General features: G+C 40.6%; 1 protein-coding gene across 10 annotated transcripts in view; it reads right to left on the bottom strand.

Annotated features, from left to right (window-relative positions):
• The window catches only part of LOC307013011 (coiled-coil domain-containing protein 183-like), a 50607-nt gene that overhangs the window by 21251 nt on the left and 5112 nt on the right, over positions 1-24244 (bottom strand). For 2 of the 10 annotated variants that reach the window (XM_079640245.1, XM_079640243.1), the window contains exons 1-13: positions 23158-24005; positions 22640-22731; positions 17634-17801; positions 16320-16424; positions 15968-16090; positions 15290-15436; positions 15104-15203; positions 12626-12726; positions 10917-11077; positions 9948-10107; positions 9048-9173; positions 8814-8883; positions 8435-8539 (exon numbers count right to left, since the gene is read on the bottom strand). In XM_079640245.1, the coding sequence (XP_079496371.1) occupies positions 8435-8539; positions 8814-8883; positions 9048-9173; positions 9948-10107; positions 10917-11077; positions 12626-12726; positions 15104-15203; positions 15290-15436; positions 15968-16090; positions 16320-16424; positions 17634-17801; positions 22640-22731; positions 23158-23227 (1528 nt within the window). In that variant the 5' untranslated portion in view covers positions 23228-24005. The other 8 variants (XM_079640248.1, XM_079640247.1, XM_079640246.1 and 5 more) reach the window with 8 other exon arrangements.

The raw sequence follows: 24244 nt of genomic DNA on the forward strand, positions 1-24244 counted from the left end.
TGTCTCATTGTAGATGAGCAGACAGGGAGCCAGACGAGAAAAGCAGAATATGCAGCTGCCATTTTCCACATGGAAAAGAGAAAGGGCCAAGTGTATTTGTGTGAACAAAAGAGAAATCCCAAATACGAAAAATAAAATTATACAATTTACAGATATGTATACAAATATATATATCCTATATACACCATCATGTATAATGATGGTGTATGATGTAGAAGGAAGTGTGGTAGATAACAAGTAAATATAGAGTTACATACAGATCCATGTTACAGCAAAAGATGGAATAACTAAGAAGCACGCAGTATAATAATAATTACACGCAACAATTAAATAACTGCTCAGCATCTCCACCACAATCCCAATCTGCTGTGTCCTGTTTTCCTCCCCTCTGCATAACACCCCATCACACATACGAAACACAACGCAGAGTCCAAGGGTGTTAAGAGTATGTTTATTTAAATGTCCTCCTCTCTACTGGCCAACACAGGGAGCATATGCTGGGTGTAGAATTGTTCCAGGAGGAGGAGATTTCCATGCCATGCAGGGCCTTTGGGGATGGGGATGATGATCGCCTCCTTCGTGGTCCACAGTAGCAGAGACTCCGGTCTGTGATGTGCAGCTGTTATATAATATACAATACATTTTTGAAAAACATTTGATCAACAAAAAAGGATTTGGTCAGGATCTAGAGTCAGTGTGTAGTTTATTAATTAATCAATGCTCTCTACATTAGGAAAGCACATACCAGTGTATCAGAGGGAGTCACACACAGCTGTGCCTAGATCAGTGGTTCCCAACCTTTTTTTTACCAAGGCACCCCTGAAAATATTTCTCGACCCCAAGGCACCCCAACTTTTTGTAGATTTAAAAACCACTTCAGAGCTTAAACTAAAAACCATAAATACACCATAAATTGGTTTTCAAGTGTGTATTTAATTGAATAGAACATTTTATAGAACAAATAATGTATTCACACATAATAACAAGAACCAGACTAAAAATGTCAACACCATTTCTATGATGAATTCAATATTATAAACAGGCCTACTAAGTAGGATCTTTGTTTTGGCTGAAAATAGTAGGCCTACCTGTGTAAAAACACGAATACATATCAATGCAGTTATTATTTTACATTTGGATTTCAAAAGAGGCAGGCCTATGATCACTTAGATTAAATAATAACTTAATAAAATTGGAGGGATGAAACAATGCCCTCTGACCTGACTGTGGTCATGTGACTCATCAACCACATCCCAAATATGAAACATTCTGCATTTCGCTATCCAGATAATACTGATTGACTAAATCATAAATCATACATTTATAAGAAAGGCACACAAAATAACATCCAAACATAAACATTTCTCAGACCGTTACACGGTGCTAGTGCGACACTTGTGCCTGCTTTTGTGAGCAGAGTCTCTTGATGCGTGGGGGGTAGTTGACAGCGCAACACGGAGGTCCTGCTCCACTGACAGCCGGGTCCGGGTCTTGTTTTTGACATATGCGAGTGAGGAAAACGCCAGCTCGCACAAGTCGGAGGTTGGAAACTGTAAAAACACCTTGATGGCACTCTCTGACAGGGATGGATACTCATGTCCCACAAGCAGCCAAAATATATCCAGACGTAGTTCCCCGTGCTTCAGTTTCAAGGAGCGGTCCATAGATAGCTCTGCGAGTTCATCCTGAGCTCTGCTGTTTAACTTGTGGCTGATATTAATGTTATTTTAGACTTCTTTTGCACTGCTGTTCCATCATGTTCTGTCATCCCTGCCTGTGTTGTTGAGGGCTGGGGTGCTTCTTTATTTATTGTCACTACGTAACAATCCATCTTGACATTATTTGGCGCGAGGATAAAAAGCTGCTCTGCACACCGTAAACAATGACGGCTGATGTAAATCATGAGAATTTAAGCTGTTTAATATTTCTAAATCTGAGCAATATATGTTTTATTAGCTTATGAACTCCATTGTACATGTAATAAAATAAAGTGTATATGAAGTGAAGTTTATTAAGTGAGAAAAAAATGTGGAACATAAAAATACGTTTTTTTGCAGCACACTTGGACAATGCTCGCGGCACCCCAGTGTGCCGCGGCACACCGGTTGGGAACCACTGGCCTAGATAACCAAACAAATTGACAACAGGGATGCAAACTCATCAGGTATGAAAAAGGTGACGAGGATCCGAATCCCCTGACCCCACAAAATATCGGCTTTAAAATTAGGAATAACAGGATTTTAGCAGTCAGAACAACTAAAGCTGCAGTGTTAATAATAACAGAAACGCCATAGAGTCACATCTAATAGAAATATATAAAAAGCATTTATTTTAATTGTGTAGCAGTCAGTTTATAATATTGGCAGCACTGTTGAGCATTTTGAAAATGTATTTTCATGCCCCTGTGCAAGGCTTAGTCTTTCTATCTTTATAGCCACTGGTGTAAAGTAACTAAGTTCATAAACTCAACAAGTACTATAATTGGGCACAATTTTGAGATACTTGTACTTTACTTAATATTTCAATGTTTTGCTACTTTGTACTTCTACTCCACTAAAGTTCAGAGGTACATGCTGTACTTTTACTCTTCTACATGTATTTAATACCTTTAGTTACTTTACAGATGTGTATGAATGATGTGAAATATAATCAAGTGTTAAATCAGACTTTAGTTCCACCTGGAGTAAATCCACAAGCCACCCTGCAGTATACAAAGTCATTCAAACTAGCTGCACCTTTACCAGCTTTGATAACACTTTAATGATCAATCATTATAAAACATATCATATTATTCTGAAATGGACCAATCTGCACAATGACTACTTTTACTGTCGCTACTTTCACTATATTTTGATAATAATACTTTTACTTGAGGAAAATTTGGAATGCAGGACTTTTACTGTAACAGAGTATTCCTACACTCTGGTACTTCTACTTTTACTCAAGTACAAGATCTGAGTACTTCTACTTTTACTCAAGTAGCCTACACGATCTGAGTAGGCTACTACTACTTTTAATCAAGTACAAGATATATACTTATACCACCTCTGTTTATAGCCTATGAAAAAAACGATTAGAAAACGAAGGCTAAAGCTAACGTTAGCAGATAGTGTAAATGTATGCTAGTTAGCTAGCTCAACGATAATATTGCGACGGGAAAAAACAACTTTTCAGAGCACATCACGCTCTGCCGCTCCGACTGGGAGCTCTACTCTGAACACCTGAACGGCCCGTTCTAACAGCTGTTCACCAGCGGTCCAGTCTGTGCCACAATGACTCCGGACGCACAGTTAATATTAACGAACGCACCGTAGGTAATGTAGGTGCTGAAGATAGACCATCATAGCCGAGCAGCAGAGGCTTATTATAGATCATGAGCAGAGTCGACAGGCAGGAAGACTCGAGCACACAGCTCGCGCTTCATTATAATATATAAAAAAAGCTCGCAGCCGCACATTAATCCGGGTCCCAGACCCCCTCCCATACCCCAAAAATATTTTAATTGCAGATCTACATGAATCACACAAACGACCTATTTTGGATTCAAAACGGAGAATTTTGCCGAAAGGTGACAAGTTTGCATCCCTGGACAAGATAACCAAAATCCTTGAATCTACACACAGCAAATAAACTCAAATGACACAACGAGATGTAAAAAGGAGATCACACATATAGTCGATATAAAACTGGCCACTTCAATCTGAAGAGCAACTAAAACAAAACACGGGAGTGTATCTTGTTCTTGTGAACACTAATGTTATCCACAGCATACATAGACACCACGAAGTTCGAAAACTAGTTGCTAAAACAAAACACGTTAGTGTACCTTGTTAGCTAGCTGACATTAACCTTAAACATTGCACTCATATTATTCACTGAAACCTTGTAAAGCCGGTCCCGCATGCTGGCTCTTACAGAACCGCTCCCTTTCGTGTATTTACAGCTCTCAACATGCCCAGACTTGTAGTGATTTTCACCTCGTTTTATACTTTTTCGCCTCATTCTGAAAGAAACAGGTGAAATTAGCTAACGTGACAGCCATCTTTGTGATGGTGAAGTGTATTGTGCGAGACCAGAGACCTGTAGTTCACTGAGCGGTTTCACACAAAAAAAATTGTAACTTCACAGTTTTACGACACATTTTTATTTTTTTGACTTGCAAAATGTTCTTTTAATTTGACAAACATCATGTGTCATTCGTGGCACAATTCAAACGGGATCGAAAGATGACTTTTCTCTCTCCATTGACGTCAATGTATAATTTTCCGCTTCCGGGGTCCCATGGGTCGGAAGTAGATGGGCGGGACTTCGCCTCTCTATAGGGGATGAAGAGGAGTAAGTAAATAAAGAGGCCGGCGCTCCAGGGTCTGGTTCTGCTGTGCGTTTTTGTGATGTAACTTTAAAACATTTCAGAATTCCTCCACGGGATACCATTGTCATTTTACATCACTCAACCTGCAAAATACACACACTCAGTACATAGCTAGACCCGCAAATTTGCGGGCCAGGAATTTGCGGGCACAGCTGTAGCTACGTGTGTGTGTGTGTGTATTTCGCGGGTTGCTAAATGTTTTGTGCGTGTGTGTTTATGTTGACAAGGAGGTTTAATAACTGTGTGCTACACAAAACGTGCAGTCGGTTTCATTTTCATCGCCGTTTGTAGTAGAGTTAGCAGGGTATTTTTATTTTAACTCTCGTCCCAAATTCGTCCCAAAATTATTTTTTATCCTCCCCGACACTATTTTTTTCGGCTCCGGGACGACGGGACGTCCTTAAGCTCGAGCCCTGGTTGGATGATTTGTTGTATTGATTGCTGATGGATGTTAAGATATGTTTTACAATTAAAACAAAAAGATTATTGTATTTGGAATCAAAAAGTTTACAAATCGTAGTTTTGATAAAATGACTAGCAATATAGGGTTTATTCAACAGCGGTAAAGCATTAAGTTGCTCAATTAACGTACACTGAACTGTAAAACTTACCACTATTTAGGAAATGACCTGATCAGAAGGATTGACTAGCAAGACAGCAAAGAGGTGGAGGAGGTCTCTGTCATGTACAAGCATTGGTAGATGTTACACCTGAAAGAAAGATAAGGAAATAAGACAACACAGGAGGACAAACACCTTCTTAAGTAAAATACCAAATCATGTCAAGCTTTACATCTTTCAATCTTTATAATGCACTGTTGGAAATTACATTCCAAAGGCTAAATTCAAACTCAATACCATAAATAACTGGGTACCAAAGCGCTTTACCTGATAGAACACGTTCCACACGGAGCAGCAACCATCCGCTTGGGCCTTTTGCTGCATATCATCTCCTCCCTCTCCACTGTTTCCAGTAGATCTCTACTGCCTCTGTCCAATAAAACAGAAATGCCCCAAAACAATCATATTAAAAAAGTTAAAAACAATAACTTGCTTTTGGCATTCAAATGTATTAGAATCTCACCTTTTTCCTGGATTTCAGGAAGGCGTTCCCTTCAAGTCCGCAACCAGTCATAGCATAGGAGTTCAAATGCAAAGCCTGAACGATGACAAGAGCGAGACTTACATTTTACAAGATAAGTAATACCAGAGCAGTGTGTACGACATGCAGAGAGCAGATCAAATCCCTGACAGACTCACACACTTTGCTGATGTCCTCATCTGATAATGATGTTTCATTTTTAGCAGCAAAGTAACATTACTCAAGGTATATGTTGGACCCAACTCATGTACAGTATGTTTTGCATCTCCTCAACAATGGTCTGTATAGTTGAGTAGAAACAAACTGTCCCTACAGTTTCAGGTAGATTAACAAAGAAAAGTTTGCAATGAAGCACAAAACCCCTCTTTGTATTAAGCTAACTGCCACAGAAAGTACAGCTTAACATGCTAACCTGGTAGAGTTAGCTAACGTTAGCTAACTTCATGTCCAACTAAAAACCTCTAACGTGCATTACATTGACGATTTTAAACACAACTTAACTCTCTCAACTTGTAAAATAACGTTAATTTAACATACCCTTAATAACTACATCACGTTTTTCAGGGGCAACACAAACTGCAGAAAACGTTAGCTGTTAACTGTTGTTAGCTAAGATAGCTAGCTCGTAACAATAGCCTCCTAGCAAACTTAAGGTTACGTTAACATTAACTTAACGTTGTAAGAAAGCAAAAGGAACCTTCGAGAAATATTTTACTCTCAGACTGGGTGTAATTGTGTAGCGTTGCTTACCTCCAGAAGGACTTTTAGCTGTTTCCCAGTAGAGACTAGAGAGAGCTGTCAGAGCGGTTGCTCTCAGAAGAGCAGCATTGGGCGGACCAGATAAGACCCGAGAAGAACCAGTTAAGCACCAGAAAAGCACAAGAATGGTTCTTGAACCGGTTTGGTTTATTGGCAGTTTGCAAACCACTTAAGAGTACTGGAGTGTGAAACAAAAGCTATTGAGTCAGTGTTGTGGTGCTGTTGCTTTGGTCTGGGTCTCTGGATCTGTGAGCTAACCACACCCCGTTCATTTGCATATAAGGAATGGAAATGTCTCATCATGAAATACAAGTCACCTGAAATAAATAAATGCGTCATTATGAAATACAAGTCATCTGAAATAAATAAATATGTCATTATGAAATACGATTCTCTTGAAATAAATAAATGTGTCATTATGAAATACAAGTCTCTTGAAATAAATAAATGTGTCATTATGAAATAAAAGTCTCTTGAAATAAATAAATAAATGTGTCATTATGAAATAAAAGTCCCATGAAATAAATAAATGTGTATTTAAATGTACATGTATACATATTTATTGCCTCATTTATTTATTTCAGAATTTATTTCATAGGCATATTTATATATATATATATATGTATTTATTTAATTATGTATGTATTTATTTATTTAATTTTGGCTTAAATGGCATTCGATTCGTTACTGTAATAATATTACTTTTGTCGGTAACAGAGTAGTGTAACGCGCTACTTTTATAATTCAGTAATCACACTACAGTTACTAACATTGCCCCGACACGCGTTACTTCGTTACTTACTAAAATCAGTCATAATCACACTGACAGACAAGAGGGGTTTCGGCCGCAGGTTTATATGTACGTAATATGCTTGTCCACATCTCCGTGTGCAGTGCTGCATAAACATGGTTGAGTCAGCGATAACTTTCGAGGGGAGGAGTTATGCCCATTATTTTGAGTTTGTCTGAAGAATAGACAGGAATGTGACGGTGAGGTGCAAACTGTGTCCAGGCCAGAAGCTGTTATCCACTGCTGTAAACACCACGTCAAACCTCAACAAACACCTGCAAAGAACACATGCTAAGGTGAAGCTAACGCACACGCTATTTGTTATTTTTTTATATCACGTAGTCTGTTCTTCTTCTCTGTCTTCCGCTTGTTGCCTGTTTTGAATGACGAATACACACTACCGCCGCCTGCTGGTAAGGACAGTTATTGCCACTCACGCATGCGCAGTTCGTACGTGCTCGGCGAGTAAAGTAACGAGTAAAGTAACGAGTAAAGTAACAAATTACTTTATGTAGAGAGTAACGCAGTAGTGTAATGTATTACTTTTTTTTTAAAGTAATGTGTAATATGTAATATATTACATTTTTTTAGTAACGACCCCATCTCTGGTAAGGATTTAGGTCTTTAATGTATCATGTCTTTTTGTATATTCTATTAGTATGGAGGACCTTGTAGTCCAGTATTATGCTAGGTAGTTTAGGGGGGACGAAGTTCTGGGTCCTACGGCCACTGGTTGGCTGGCCCATGATTCTGTAATCGTTTTGTTCCTTCCTGCCAGTCCTCCAGGCTTGTATCATTTAAGTTAGTTTGAATTCAAATGTAAAATATATCATATTTTTGTAAACTCTATCGGGTTTGGTGTTTGAAATATATGTTGCGGGTGACAAAGTGAGCTACAAATGTTGTTTTAATGCTTTGGCCGTTACATATTTGGGGGCGCATCCTTGTTCCTCCCATCATTATACCTTATCTTCCTTTCTATTGTAAAATATTAACACTTCACCTCTGTAGGGTATATATGCAGACTTTTGAGCTGAAATTGAATTCAAAGCTCATCTCATGCAGTTTCACATATTGACAGACTAAATTTGATAAGAGACTCCAAAAATAAAAGCTCTGTCCTCCACGTCCTTATACCTGGCTTTACATTTCTCTTGGTTGTTGGACAGGAGCTGTGGATATATGACCAGAACCTGAAGCAGCAGGGTGGTCTTTAACAAGATACTGCTATACTTACAGGTCAGTCAGAATCAACTCTTTTGGGCCCAGTCGCATTCTGTCACGTTAATGTAGTCCAGAATAAAAAAGGAACGAAAATGGGTTTCATATTACACTGAGGGTCTGGGACAATCAGAAGCAGAACGTCTGTTCTCTTGTTTATTGTAAGTCGCTGGTCTACTGCTTCTTCTTGCCTCTGGACTTGTTCTGCTCCGATTCCACCAGTCTCATGCTGCTGCTCTTTATCTCGTCGCGGGAGGGACAGCACTCATCTTCATCATCGCTGACTTCAGGAGAGTCTGTGGGACAAAGGAAGATTCTTAGTCAAATTCCTGATTCCAAGACAAGTTCATGTTCTACGCCTGCCCCGGATAGCCTGCTGTATCAATCAATCAAATTCAATCAATCATCAATAAACCTTTTTTATTTTGCCCAATATCACAAATTACACGTGTCTTTATAGTGATTACAGCATACGACACCCTCTGTCCTTAGACCCTAGCATTGTACAAGGAAAACGACCAAAGGAACTCCACAGTTAACGGAGAAAGAGGATAGAAACCTGCTACTTACGTATCGGGGTGCTTGGTCTTTTGACGTTCCTCGACTCCATCCGGTTGAGCTGCTCAAGCAAACTGTGAACCTTTGGAAGGAGACAGAGAGGTTAACACATTCAGCACTTATCAAACTACTGGCAAGTACTTCCAATGAGGCTGGAAGCAGACAAGTGAGGGAAACATCAGGCATTGAAACATTACAAAAGAGAAAGGATGGCAATAGATGGAAAGCATGAGAGGATTAAGGCACCCTCTCTTGGTCCAGGCAGCTGATCTCAGCTTTGTGCTGCGATGCTCTTTGCAGTAAGGTTGGCAGACGGTTGCTGATGTCCTTCACTTTGTCTAAGCTCTCAGTACAGGATGCACTGGACAGTTCCTAAAGAGGATTAACACATTTGTTAAACACGTCAGTTTGTTTCTCCTGTGCTTTCTCTGTAATGACAGGTCAAAATGTGTGATGTGACATTTTTTTATAAACGACAAGCTAACAAATTTGACTTGAGAAAGTGATGAGAAACACATGGAGACATACAGTCCCATAATGTTATTTTTAAGCACTTCTATTAAATGTTTGTCAGTCCTGTAAGACCATAAGGTCAACTTTTTTACATCTTAATAATGTACCTGCAGAGCTAAGGACTTCCATCAGCCTTTTCACTTTGTCTTTGTGAGCATGTTAGCATGCTGTCATTAGCATTAGGATACTGTAGTTCTAAATGACATATAATCCATATAATAAATCCTGCTCTGACTCAAAGTGTGTACACCAACCACTGCTGATCTTTGGAGATTTCGTACGATGGACACTTTACAGAAGTTCTTCACCGCTGAACTTTTTCAAATAAATTGTGAATGAAGTGAGAATCCTCAATAAAGATCTTCATGAAATGTTTTTTATTTCTAAAGAACATGTTCTATTTCTGAAGAGAGAATAGCTTTTCATATCCATATTGGATCATTTCGGTATGTTGATTTTTTGTTGTTCCATTAAGATAAGTATGTATTCTCTGGATATATTATGTAGAACAGCTTTGGCTTGTACGTGCAGTCCCTCGTTAAGAAAGGAGAGGAGGAATGATTACAGGTGCCATGTCAACACTGTTTTAAAGACAGTACTAAACAATCTTTAAACAATGAGTTTAGAGAGGACCTGGACGGGCACGCAGCTCATTCTGAAGTAGAGGTTGTTGACCCCCCGCTCCACAGTGGCCAACAGGTCCTGGGACTGCTGCAGAGCGCCAAGCAGGCGTCTGACACGGAACACTTCCTGATTCAGCTTGGCCTCCATTTCTCCCTTCAACCCGTCAAACCTTGAACAAAAATTCCGTTATATAGGACAGCCACACGTCCCCCAGGGAGAAAAACATGGCAGTGAAATCGCTGTGCAACATGTCTGAACACTGAACATTGAATACTGTCATTACTGTAATGTATACAGTATTTTTCCATTCTACTGTTAAGTATTTCATTTTATATTGCAGTATTTTATTTACTTATTTTATTTCTTTGTTTTGTGTCTTATCTATTGTGTTGCATTGTTGTGCATATGACAATAAAGCATTTGAATTTCTACAACGTTGTACTGACTGACTTAACTGCAAGTGAGCACAAATGTAAAGGTTCTATATAAAGTATCCAGAGAAACAGCAGATCAGTGTTTTCAATGTAAACATCCAGTGTAGTAATGTCTAAATGGGCAGAATGAAGTCTCTCTCACTAAGGACTGACATTTGAATATGACCCTTAAATATGACACTAAAGACTCACATGTGAATATGGGACTTAAATAATACACTAATGCCTGGTGCTTTTGACCCCTGCGTAAATGGTAAATGGACTGTACTTATATAGCGCTTTATCCAGTCTTTAAGACCCCTCAAAGCGCTTTACATACTACATGTCATTCACCCATTCACACCCATTCATACAGAGCAGTGTACCTTACTCTAGGACCTAACATTCACACACATTCACACACCGTTGGCCATGCCATCGGGAGCAACTCAGGGTTAAGTATCTTGCCCAAGGATACATCGACATGTTGACTGCATGGGCTGGGATCGAACCCACAACCTTCTGGTTGAAAGACGACCACACTCCCTCACAGCCACAGTCGTACCTGCTAGCTGCAGGTTTGCTGCTGAACTTGAGCTCAGCGTGCTGCAGGTGCAGCTGGGTCAGAGCTGCGTCCTCCTGCCGAGTTAGCTCCTCACAGCGGGTAACCTCAGAGAGGAGGAGCTTCTGGGTGGCTTGCTGCGACACCACCTTGCTGACCAGTTCCTGTTAGGACAGGCATACATTATACAGCCAGACAGCAGAGCACAGGCCACGATCAAAAGAATGTTGATTATAGGAATGACCTTGACTTCATTCACCATGCACCTGTTGTGGAAAATAGTCACATCTGCAGTGTGTCACAATTCAAATGAGAAGTCTTAATAGATGAACAAAGAGTTACAAAACAAAAGCATCTAAAATATTTAAAGAAGCAAGACTTACTTAAGTTGATATGATGTATCCACACACTTTTCTTCTTTCTTTTAATTTCTTATCAGGGGCAATATAATGAGTTTTAAATAGATATAAAAAAACTAGGGCTGTCAAACGATTAAAATGTTTAATCAGATTAATCACAGCTTAAAAATGAATCATGATTGATCACCATTCAAACTATGTCCAAAATATGCCATTTATTTATGTATATTGTTATGGGAATGGCCAGATAAATGAAAGAAGGCAGATATATCCATTTAACATACAGTATGTATGTTTATTATAACATTTTTCTGTGTGTCAAAATGAAAGACAGCCCAAACACCTATCAATCATCAAACCGTGGGGTCTTAATTCAATACGTGTTGATTTCTATCAACGGGGGAGTACTTCAGGAAAGTCGACGCGGGGCTAGTGGAGTACTCCTTGACCACAGAGTGTGAACGTTGTGATCAGCTGTTTTAGCGCAGTTCTCCGGTGAAGGGGGGGAGTCTCACTCCACAGCCGGTTGGCGTAGTTTTGGCACAATTCCGTTGTACAGACCGACGTTAACAGCAGCCCTGTCTGTGCACATGGAGACCGACTCTGTTGTCCGGTGATCTAACCGCCTTCTGGAAAAGCTTCACAAGTACGTCGGTACACAAATGCGCTTTGTGACACAAGTGACGGTACGCATTTCAGATTACGCACATAACCTGCGTACCAGTTATGTGCACCCCTGTACTACAGCAAAAGTATTCTCCGTCGGGATTTCCTGCAACAACACCACGCCGTTATCTTGATTCTGATTGGCCAGAAGACATGATCAAATATGTTCTATTGAGAAGACGATCACTACGTGACAAAAGTTTTCAAAACCGTTTGTGGTCTTCGGTATTTCCAGACAAGTGGCTACTGAAATCAATCTTACTAACTGCTGTCTGTGCAATTTACTCCGCGCGAGTTGGCGGACTTTATTTTGCTTACTTTAACATCATTTTTCATGGTGGGGCTAAGCCATTTCTTGGTATGGGTGTAGCCTACCCCAGCCATACCCTGGCGCTGCCACTGGTGGGATGTATGGGGCGGGCCATTCTGCACATGCGTTAAATGCGTTAAATATTTTAACGCAACTAATTCAAAAAATTAATTACCGCCGTTAACGCGATAATTTTGACAGTATTAAAAAAACATGTTTATGTTGATATTGTAAGTCATATAGTTGATTCAGTAAGTAGCCCTATAATAAGCAGGATAATGTGCATAACAACATTATCCTTTCAAACTGGAAACTGGAAACAGTTAGCCTGCTCTGTCCTAAAGTAGAGGATTCAGTGATTGTGATTGGACTTGTACCTGCACGTCAGCGCAGCCCAGAGCCTCCCTCAGAGCCTCCATGTCCTCCATCAGCTTCATGTCACTCCGAGAGGCCCCACAGACGTCGTAACGCTGCTGGTCTGCAGGGCGGAGCACAGAGCAACAAGAAAAACACCTCATTACTTTTTGAACTGAACAGGCATTTCTATGTTAATTTGAAGTGATAGAAAAGTTGAGCACGCACCAGATATTTTTTCTTATTTGTAATTCTTTGTATTTTGTTTTTTTCTAAATGATGCCGACGTAACAACATACGTAACAACAAAATACGTAACAACAAAATGAACATATTTTACCGTGATTAAATTGTAATACACGTTTTTAAATGATGCCGACGTAACAACATACTGATACCTGTTAGTAAAAACCATGAATTAATGCTTGACAAGTCTGCAGACAAGACGGCAGGTGAAAAACCTTTTAAAATTCTTGTTTTCTGAATGGAGATTGGGTCGACCAGGCTAAGCTAACGTTTTATATGCTCACTCCACACTCATAACAACGGCCTACAGGCATAAATAAACCAGCGACTGTATTCGCCATGACACAGACAGTCTGTGGTTTGTACTTGTTTAACTTCTGTACAGTTTCTGAACAGATATGAGGAGCTGTGATCTCTGTGTGCTAACTGCTAACAGAACGTCAGTAACGGCAGGCTGAGATCCTCACCGCTGATTGGCCACCGCGAGAACGCGTCACGTGAATTTGACGCTCGAGTTGAAAAAATTGAACTCTCGCGCTTGACGCGGCCCCCTTCAATCGCCTCAATCGCGTGATTCGCGCCGTGTCCACCGCTTCATGCGCGCTGTCGGAGCGAATTTGCGTCTGATCGTGTCTCTGCATTGACTTTACATGTAATCGCGCCGCCCCCAAACGTCGCATCGCGTCCGGTGTGAACGTAGCATTAGGGTCAAAAACACTAAACTCACAACTTAAAATGAAAGCGTTTAGTTTATTTAATAAAAGAGCACATGTTCAATGTGAAAAGTGACAGTAATTATAGATTATTTGCAATTTGGTGCTATATATATACTTTTTAAAAAGAAAATATATATATTATTTATATAAGGTACACCGTGCAACACTAGTCAGGAGTCAGTGTCTCTCCCCCAAACTCACACATATAAAATTCGATATGAACTGAAGAGCCGCATGAAACTAGGCAAAGAGCCGCATGCGGCTCGAGAGCCGCGGGTTGACCACTCCTGCTCTACGGCATACCATCCAACCTCCTCAATAAACTCCAACATATCCAGAACTCTGCTGCCCGCCTCCTCACCCACACCCGCTCCCGAGACCACATCACTCCCGTCCTCCAGAACCTCCACTGGGTCCGTCAAAGAATCAACTTCAAATTCCTCCTCATTACTCACAAAGCCCTCAACAATCAGGCCCCCCCCTACCTCACAGACCACCACACCCCTTCCCGCTGCCTCCACTCATCAGAACCGAACCTCCTATCCATCCCCACCCGCACCAATCACCGGACCTGGGGGGACAGAGCCTTCTCCGTTGCTGCCCCCTCCCTCTGGAACTCACTCCCCCAACCCATCAGAGACTGCACTGACCTCACCACCTTAAAAAAACTCACAAAAACTCACCTCTTCAATCTGGCTTTTAATGTGTGATTTTTTTTGTATTATTTGACTTTAACTTTAACTATATATATGTATTTGTTGTTCCTTTCTTTTCTTTTCTCTTCACTATATCTGTAAAGCGTCTTTGAGCACCTGTAAAAGCGCTAATAAAATTAAATCTATTATTATTATTATTATTATTATTAGACAAAACCCCCTCCCACAAGTAACCATCGCAAATTGAGTCATGTTCAATGTGTAAGATATGAATATGTTCAGCATAGCAGAACATCATTTGAATATACAGTAGATTTGTTTGTGACACATCTTTGAGTTGTTTTGCAATAGATTGTGAAAACGATTAATAATTGCAAAGTAAAACAAGCGTGTTAAATAACACTTAAAAATGCTGCAAAAGATTGATGTACTAGGAGAATCCACATGTTTCACTTTTAGCTTTTAAAAAAGCATGAGCCCAGAGTTACTGCCTCACTGGTGCCATTTAAATAATAAATAAAATGAACAACATGATGGAGAAATGGGAAGACCATAATACTAATGAGGAAAAGGGAGGTTCAGCAGTTGTAGTATAGTTTTTACATCTAGATTTAGGTATAGTTTGTATCTAGTTGTAGATCGTAGCTTCAGTTTCAGACCAGATTGCTGACAGTGGAAAAGGCTGTTGGTCAATCTCACCTACTTGCCACTATTAATATGTCATGTTCTATACTTTATACGCGCGCAGTGACCAAATTCAGTTTTTCACTTCCAAAATCGTTCAAATGTATGTAACGACTGCAGCAGACATTTGGTTGATAGTAATAAGATCATCTTCTGCATGTTATAGCATCGATGCTGCGGCAGGTCTTTGTTACATTACCTGCAGCAGGAAGTGCTGCTTCTTCTTCTTCTTCCTCTACTTCTTTTTCTTCTTCTTCTTCATCTTCTTCTTCTTCTTCTTCTTCTTCTTCTTGAATGTCCTACATGTGAAAATGAAATATGACAAGAACTAATAAACCAAAACCATCTTGTTCTACCTCTCAGATGAGTCCCCTCTCTTTCTGACCTGCTCTCGGAGCCTCTGGGTGCTGAGTTGTCCCAGAGTTTCCATTTGCCTTTTCAGCTCCTTCTCTTCTGCACTCAGTTCACACAGCTCAAGATCCATTTCTCTTTTCTTTCCCATTGTTTCACATTCCATCTGAAGCACCCTGCCCTGATGGGTTAGGAAAAAATAACAGACAAGATCACATTGAAAATCTTTAAAAGACCCGAGCACCTCTTGGAATTCAACACTGCTTGACTGATTTACAGTTAATCCACTATGTTTAAACAAGGCTACATCAAGTCAAGTAGGGTTATACATTCCCTTCAATCCATACTGTGTGAGATCATAAATCCTTTACATGCAAAAGTTACACTTTTTATGATTTTAAACCACATCCCTTTATCAGAGGGGGGTCCTGTGGGGGGGAACAAAAAAACATTCAACCAAAGACAAGAAGACGAGTGCGTACAAAGAAGGCGTTTTCGAGACAAAGAAATACGCTATATGGACACAAGGCCTAAGGTGTGTGTTGGTGATGGTGTGTGTGTGTGTGTGTGTGTGTGTGTGTGTGTGTGTGTGTGTGTGTGTGTGTGTGTGTGTGTGTGTGTGTGTGTGTGTGTGTGTGTGTGTGTGTGTGTGTGTGTGTGTGTGTGTGTGTGTGTGTGTGTGTGTGTGTGTGTGTGTGTGTGTGATGCTTACCAGTGTGCAGCCTGCAGCAGCGGCAGCTGTCTGGGATTGTTTGCTTGCTTTGTTCAGCTTTACCTGTCCAACAGCAACTGCCTGCTCTTTCTGCTCCAGGACTCCGTATATATCACGGACCTCCTGATCTCAGAACACATTCCAAACATCAGCTGAATGAGTCACTGCTTTTTGATTACTATGTTACTTTGCTGCTTGTTAAAATACTGCTTTCATGGAGTGTATTGGTAGCTACTGATAGTTATCATCAGTTGTGTCCCTTTTAGTTTTGTTATTGTATCTGCTAAAGTAAAGGTTTGATGAGCTTCACACAGTGGTTGACAGTGTAATAAAAGCACTGTTCAGTGCTCACCTGCTGCAGGTTCTCACGAATGTGTCCGTACGCAGTCTGGATTTCCCTAGCCTCAGTGATCTTCACCTTCATCTTGTCTAGGTTATTCTCAAGCTGGCGTATACGCTGACATTAGAGAGAGAAGCACAACATTTAAGTATAGGGTGAATGAAGAAGACATGATGACCTTCATCCAGCATTAGCTGTTCCTGTCTATGTTGCAAATAATTGACACCTGTGTTCATATTATCAGAGACATGAGCTACAGGAATAGTACACATTAATAAACCTATAGATAGATAGATAGATAGAGAACAAGATAAAACATCAACAGTGATCCTAATGAAATTCCCTTGAAGTAAAGCTGACAAGAAATTAAAATAGATTAACATAAACCAATTTTTTAAATAAAATAAAAAATGCAAAATAAAAGCAAAACAGAAGAAATACAGTAAAGCATGGACAATGATACCAGTGAGAATTGAAAGTTAACACAAATTTAAAAAAAAAAGGTTTTTAATTTTAAGATCTATACTTTATTGGTCCCAATTGTGTTGAGACCATCTATGCCACATTTACACTGCAGTCCCTGAGATGGTGTAAGGATAGAATATGAAGACAATACTTTATGACAGACACAGCAATACTCACACATAGTAAAGCACACCCCAAATGAAAACCAAGGAAACACTTTAAAACAAGGACTGGAAAACTATACATAATACAAAAAGAAGCATGTTTCAGGTAATGAACCACTTGTTTGCCTTAAACCTGAAGAATAGTGATAAATGTTAGCAGACTGATCTATGTGGGAACAGATGCAGAGTGTTAAAGGTCACTTATTTTTCTCTTTTTCAGGGTCATACTTGTATTATGGGATTTCACTAGAACATGCTTTATTGTTCAAATTATTTGTTTTGCTCATACCGTCCTTTTGAATAAACTGTATTCACCATCTATATAAAATGCTCACTATAGAACATTTCAACTGAAATTGTTGCTAGGCTGCAGCTTGGGTTCATGTTTTTACTTCCTGTCAGTAGATGTCACATAGAGTACATGCAATTGGGATTGAACGGCTAATACATTTACAGTATTTAAATAAGACTTAGAGCCATTTTATAATAAAAAAGTCATCAAAAATATTACTATTTATAATATGGGACCTTTAATGACATATTCTTCAGTGCAATATGTTTTGTGCATTATAGTCTATAATTTAAGATAGAGGTGCTGCACTAATCAACATTTTTACATTAATGGTGCACCAAAGGACCATTTTTTCTCCGACAGCTGTGTCTGGGTGTGAGTCTGTGATGCCCCCCACACACTCACCTGCCTACATGCGTCCTCAGTGTTGGAAGCTGCAGGCTGGGCATCCATTGTCTGCAGGGTCTTCTGCAGCGTCTTCAACCTGGCTTCTTTCTCCTTCACTGAAAACTTGAGTCTGTTGTGCTCGTTGATCAGGTCATTCCTTTTCCGCTTCTCTAGGTCAATTTTTGTCTGAATGGAAATAAAAAACAAATACAATAAGTTAAAGTTCCCAATTACAACAATGATTTGCTCATGAAAGTGTAGTTGGCCGGTTTGTAGACTTGTAAAATGGTGCAAGTATCAATTAGTAGTGGAAATTACATTTTTTAGATACTTTAAACACTTTTGTAGAGATTTACATTTTATGCTACATTATATTTCTACCTCACTACATTTTAGAGGGAAATATTTGACTCCAATACACAAGACCGGATTAACCATAATGGCACACTGGGCACATGCCCAGGGGCCCTTGAGCAAGAGAGGGCCCTCAGTGACAAGAGCAAAACAAATAAATATAATTATATTTTTATGCACAACCTCATTCATCATAATTTGTTTTAAATGAAACTCACTCTCCTCCGCAATAAATAACTCGGTTTTACTATAGGGTCAAATTAATATATTTTCTAAACCGTCTCTGTACTGTAGGTCTCACTATGTATGCGCTCAACTTTATTACTACACGGCGGCAGTCTATAGCCGAATCACAACCCCACCTTCACTCATGTCACACTGGCATTGGATGGTGCCGGTAGCAGCCGAATGCTCCGCGGGGCAGCGGAAAGAAAGAAAAAGAAAGAAAAGGAAGAGAGAGTCGCGGCTGCATTAAAACATTTCTCAACAATAAATAGCAAAAGCTAAAAGTGACGAATTGAGCCAGCAACCATAAGGAACAGTGATGGTCACAGAGCCTGAGGATGTTGTTGAGCTAGCGAGCAATGTTAGGATTTTGATTAACTTATCAAGAAAAGGGCAAGGAAGAAACACTTCCATTGATTTGAGGGATTGTCTTACAAACACACATTAACTCTCTATTGCTTACATAGACACACTCGCTCACTCTCTCTCTCAAACACACACACACACACACACACACACACACACACACACACACACACACACACACACACACACACACACACACAGGCTCCTGGACCTGAAGGCATCCCTGGCTGTGTTCTCAGGGTGTGCAGTTCAGCTGGCAGAGATGTTCACAGACATCTTCAACAGGTCCCTGCTGCAGTCTGTAGTCCCCGCATGTTTCAAACACTCCACCATTACATTACATGTTACTTGTTAGACACTTTTATCCAAAGAGGCTTACATACTCAATTTGGGGTGAAGTGTCTCGGGGACACAACGACATGCTGACTGCAGTGGGGTCCAAAAAGTCTAAAATCACCAGCCTCAATGACTACCGCCCAGTAGCACTCACCTCCATCATCATTAAGTGCTTTGAGCTGTTAGTCGAAACCTTCATCCCCTCCTCCCTCCCTGACTCTCTGGACCCCCTGCAGTTTGCCTACAAAGCAAACAGGTCCACAGACGATGCCATAGCCCTCACCATCCACACTGCCCTCTCACACCTGGACCAGAGGACCACATATGTGAGAATGCTGTTCATTGACTACAGTTCAGCCTTCAACACCAAGTGACAGCGGCTCTTCTTCCTCTGCAGGCTGAGGAGGTTCAACATGGACTCCAGGATACTCTGCAACTTCTACAGGTGCACCATAGAGAGCATCCTGACCTTCTACAGGTGCACCATAGAGAGTATCCCGACCTTCTACAGGTGCACCATAGAGAGCATCCTGACCTTCTACAGGTGCACCATAGAGAGGATCCTGACCTTCTACAGGTGTACCATAGAGAGTATCCCGACCTTCTACAGGTGCACCATAGAGAGCATCCTGACCTTCTACAGGTGCACCATAGAGAGCATCCTGACCTTCTACAGGTGCACCATATAGAGCAGAGGTGGTCAACCAGTCAGAGGTTAAGAACCACATTTTGTCTATTTTACTGCAAAGAGCCACATCAAACACACAGTCACTGATACCGCTTGTTTCAGTGTTTTGTTTTCTGGAGACAAGATTTCAACCACGTCACTGATGCATTTTTGTGGCATTGGGATATATCTTTTTTAAATCCTCTGGAGCAGAGAGGAGCTGTGGATTATTGTTATTGATTAATGCATCAGTGTTTCTTAGGGTCAAAAACACTAAACTCACAACTTAAAATGAAAGTGTTTAGTTTATTTAATAAAAGAGCACATGTTCAATGTGAAAAGTGACAGTAGTTATAGATTATTTGCAATTTGGTGCTTTATATATATTTTTTTTAAAAATTATATATACACCTTGAATTTCAGGGGGGGCGCGGGGCTCCGTTGGCGGGGCGTAGCGCCCCTCCAAGACAATGGTTTGGGAAACACTGGATAGTGTTTAATCAACGATAGGTTTTCCCCCCCTCAAAGGTGATTGGTTCACTGCATCGCAGGTATTATTGTGATTGGCTTTTGGGCCACATCAAAATTAGACGCGCTGTCATCCTCTCATACTGACACCTGAGACCACACATACACACATAGGGAGAGCCGGGACGAAAGTAACGGAGCGACTTTATCCGAGCCCAAACAACTTTGACCGGCCAAATTAGTCAGAATGATCAGCATTCAATACTTAACAGACCTACTAAATATCAGGTTTAACTGTCAGCAGTAGTTTTGTCACGATTCCAACATTTTGGTTTCGATACCAAGTCAAGAATTGCGATTCCGATTCTTTTTCGATACTTTTCTTAAAAAAAGGGAAACAGTCTCAAATGTAATTAGTGTGCTTTATTTCACACCAGAACCATAACACAAACTTTTAAACAATGAGAACAAAAAATAAAATAAATGACAAGAATTCGTATTAAATACAATTAATACATTTCTTACAGACAGGCCTCGTGGTGTCCGTAGGCTTGCCCTCACTGTCAGAGATATAGCTAAAATACATCAACATTTAGCTTCTGGCGTCTTTTTTGTCAACAAGCCGAGGCACAGCGGCAGTTGCACTCCCACTTGCAGCCATGCTTCTCATTTTCTCACATGCTCTGGCAGCTAGCGCATGCACGAGAGAGTGGAGGGGCTTAGAGCGTGCTTGAGAGGGGAGGGACTGCAGGCACGGCTGCAGTGCAGGGAGTGGAAGCAGAGCGCTGAACACACACGGCTCTTATAAAAACTGCGCTTTCTCACCGGAGTACTTCCCCCCGTCATTCTTAAAGTACTGATACTAATGAAACGGAGGAATCGTAACGTTTTTAACGGCAGGGTATCGCGGTATACCTTTCAAGTATCGGTACACCGTGCAACACTAGTCAGGAGTCAGTGTCTCTCCCCCAAACTCACACATATACAATTCGATATGAACTGAAGAGCCGCATGAAACTAGGCAAAGAGCCGCATGCGGCTCGAGAGCCGCGGGTTGGCCACCCCTGATATAGAGGATCCTGACTTTCTACAGATGCACCATAGAGAGCATCCTGACCTTCTACAGGTTCACCATATAGAGGATCCTGACCTTCTGATGCACCATAGAGACCATCCTGACCTTTTACAGGTGCACCATAGAGAGGATCCTGACCTTCTACAGGTGCACCATAGAGAGCATCCTGACCTTCTAGGTGCACCATAGAGAGCATCCTGACCTTCTACAGGTGCTCCATAGAGAGTATCCTTCTACAGGTGCACCATGGAGAGCATCCTGACCTTCTAGGTGCACCATGGAGAGCATCCTGACCTTCTACAGGTGCACCATAGAGAGCATCCTGACCTTCTACAGGTGCACCATAGAGACCATCCTGACTGGCTGCATCACAGCCTGGTACGGCAGCTGCACCGCCCTCAATCGTAAGGCTTTACATAGGGTGGAGAGAACTTTGAAACCACATCCATAACATTAATCTGGCTGCTACTTAGAAATTATTTATCTAATAAATCATATAACTTCTTTAAATACTTTTATTGCACTATTTCCCTTTTTGTTTTACAATTTTTCTTTTTGTATTTACTATTTACTTCCACTATTTTTTCGGTTTTTCTGTTTTATTGTGTTGCACTATTGGAGGAGCCTGTGACCTAAGATTTTCATTGTCATAACCACACTGTAGCTATGTTCGCATGACCAATAAATGCCTTGAGCCACACACACACACACACACACACACACACACACACACACACACACACACACACACACACACACACACACACACACACACACACACACACACGCGCGCACACACACACAATGTTCGTATTTAGTCTCTTGATTTTAAATGGGAATTAAATAATTTGAGCGTTCCCAAAGCGCCAGTGTTCTGCAGTTTGTGTGGGCCTACTGTACTATTGCACAGTCAGTTTTGGAAGATTCATAGCTAACCACACTGAAGATTATGGATTATCTCATATTTTTAAGCCTCAATTTTTGGCCCTCTAACATCACCAGGAGTCATAATTTAAGGGCAAATATCTCAAAAAATTATTCCAGGGGAGGATCCCACCGGACCGCCCTCGTATGGTTTGGTCACATCCATTTCCATAGCCCCACCAAAAATATTTTCCACCAGCCGCCACTGAGCACCATCTACAAGCCTGGCATGTACTACAGCGTCTCCAGCGCTTTCGAACGGCAATGTCCGTTGCTGTCTCCTCCTGATTGGTGGAGTTGGCCCAATAGCCGTAGCGCAACTTCTGTGACGTCATAGAAGTGTTCAAATCTGGATCAGTCTGTATCAGATCCGTTGCAGACCCTTTTTAAGAGATTTGGGTATGGAGGAAAATAGAGAGGGTTGGGTTTTCAGACACTTGGTGAGTTCCCTGGAACATCGGGGACACATATTCATGTATAAAAGACGTACAAAAGTGCATTTTGCATGATAGGTCACCTTTAAGTAACAACTTTGAATACAAGACATTTACTTGTTACATAATACTTCTACACTATCTCTTAAGTAAAACAATCTTTATTGAGCTTTACCTCTAGAGAGAGTCCAGGCTTTTTTCTTGATAGAAGTTGGTCAGGGCTGTCCAGCTGTTTTGCTGCACTGGAATCAGCTTCGGTGTGTTTTCCTGGAAATCAAAATGGAACTGCATTGATCCTTTTACAGATTCATTTGGTAAAGGCTTTGTATCAAAAACATTTAGCTCTTAAATATCCCTACAACTTCCTAACCTAAAGGTAGTGTCTGTGTCTCTTTGAGATGGATTTCATAATGGAGTTTTTTTTTTAAACTATATTGTTGTTTTATGATGATACAACAAAGGGTAGTTTTAAACTTGGAAACACTATTGTCAATATATTTTCTGTAATGACACAAGCTTGTTGTTGAATGTGATTTTAGCTCTAGTCACACACATTGGGTCACCACCCTACAGGTACAAGGTTCCAAGAGGGACTTTGATGTGTTTGATGAAGTTTTAAATAGGCCGACTAGCTAACCAAATTGACGGGCATAACTATCTGAAATATTCATTATAAGATCATATTTCACTTACCTGATGTTTTGATTGGATGATGAGTGGGACTCCTTGAGTTTTTCATCTTCGTAGAGGAATTACAATCCATGTTTGTTCCAACCAGATTATCATTCACTTGTGATTTAAATTAATGTAATTTAAATAAATCTGCTTTATGTTTTGGTAGCTGTTACTATTTCCAAATGATTCAATTTCCCTGCTGTCCCCCTTGGTTACTGTTGCTAACTATTGAGCATTCTATTCTAGGCACATTATGCAGTTAAAATGTTAACTGACAAATGTACCACTTAAACTTATTCATTTTTTAAACAATAATGCTAGACCCTAGAAAGGACAAGTCTCACTGCTAGCTAACATTCGCCCCATTAGTTACTCTAATATTCTCTCAGGCGGACCTTTTCTTCTTGTTTTTGGTTGTAAACTATAGGCCAGGACCCACTAACTTCCCTTTTCAAGACTCGGGGTGTACATTTGTATAACTCACACTGGATGCGATGCGAATATTCGAGTTTCACCCATAGACTGTATATATATAAAGGTTTCACCGCAGCTGTCAGCTGTGTTTACTCGCATCATTCAAACAAGACGCACTGGCCAGGGGGCGGGGCTTATATCCATGCAAATAGAGAGACAGCAAGCGCATTTCATGGCATCTGCAGGCAGTGGCAAGTACTTCCGGCAACTGCCACTGTCAGTACCAAGCGGCAAACTCTGGGGAACAGCCGGCACGCCAATACGGAAATGCAACACACTGCAGTTCATACATGGGCCGCTAGGGACTGACTGCAGAAAGGAACAATTTCCATAGACCCCATGTTAAAATGCCCAACTTTACAGCAGAAAAAAACATGTTTCTACCCATGGATGAAATAAATATTATTATCGATATAGTTAGATTCCACCTTCATGATTATGAATCTGTGAGTGAATTGTTTTCTAACACGACCCTTTTATTTATATAAGGTCTTTTAGTTTTTGCATAAATTAGGGCGTGGTCACTTTTCGGGTAGTTACAGCCACAGAGTAGCGGCCTCTGTGGCTCATGGGGTGTGTGATTTGGATTATGTAGACCTCACTCAAGAAAACAGTGTGTAAACTTTGGGAG

The sequence above is a fragment of the Notothenia rossii genome, assembly GCF_949606895.1.
Source record: "Notothenia rossii genome assembly, chromosome: 7".
In the NCBI taxonomy this organism is placed as follows: Eukaryota; Metazoa; Chordata; class Actinopteri; order Perciformes; family Nototheniidae; genus Notothenia; species Notothenia rossii.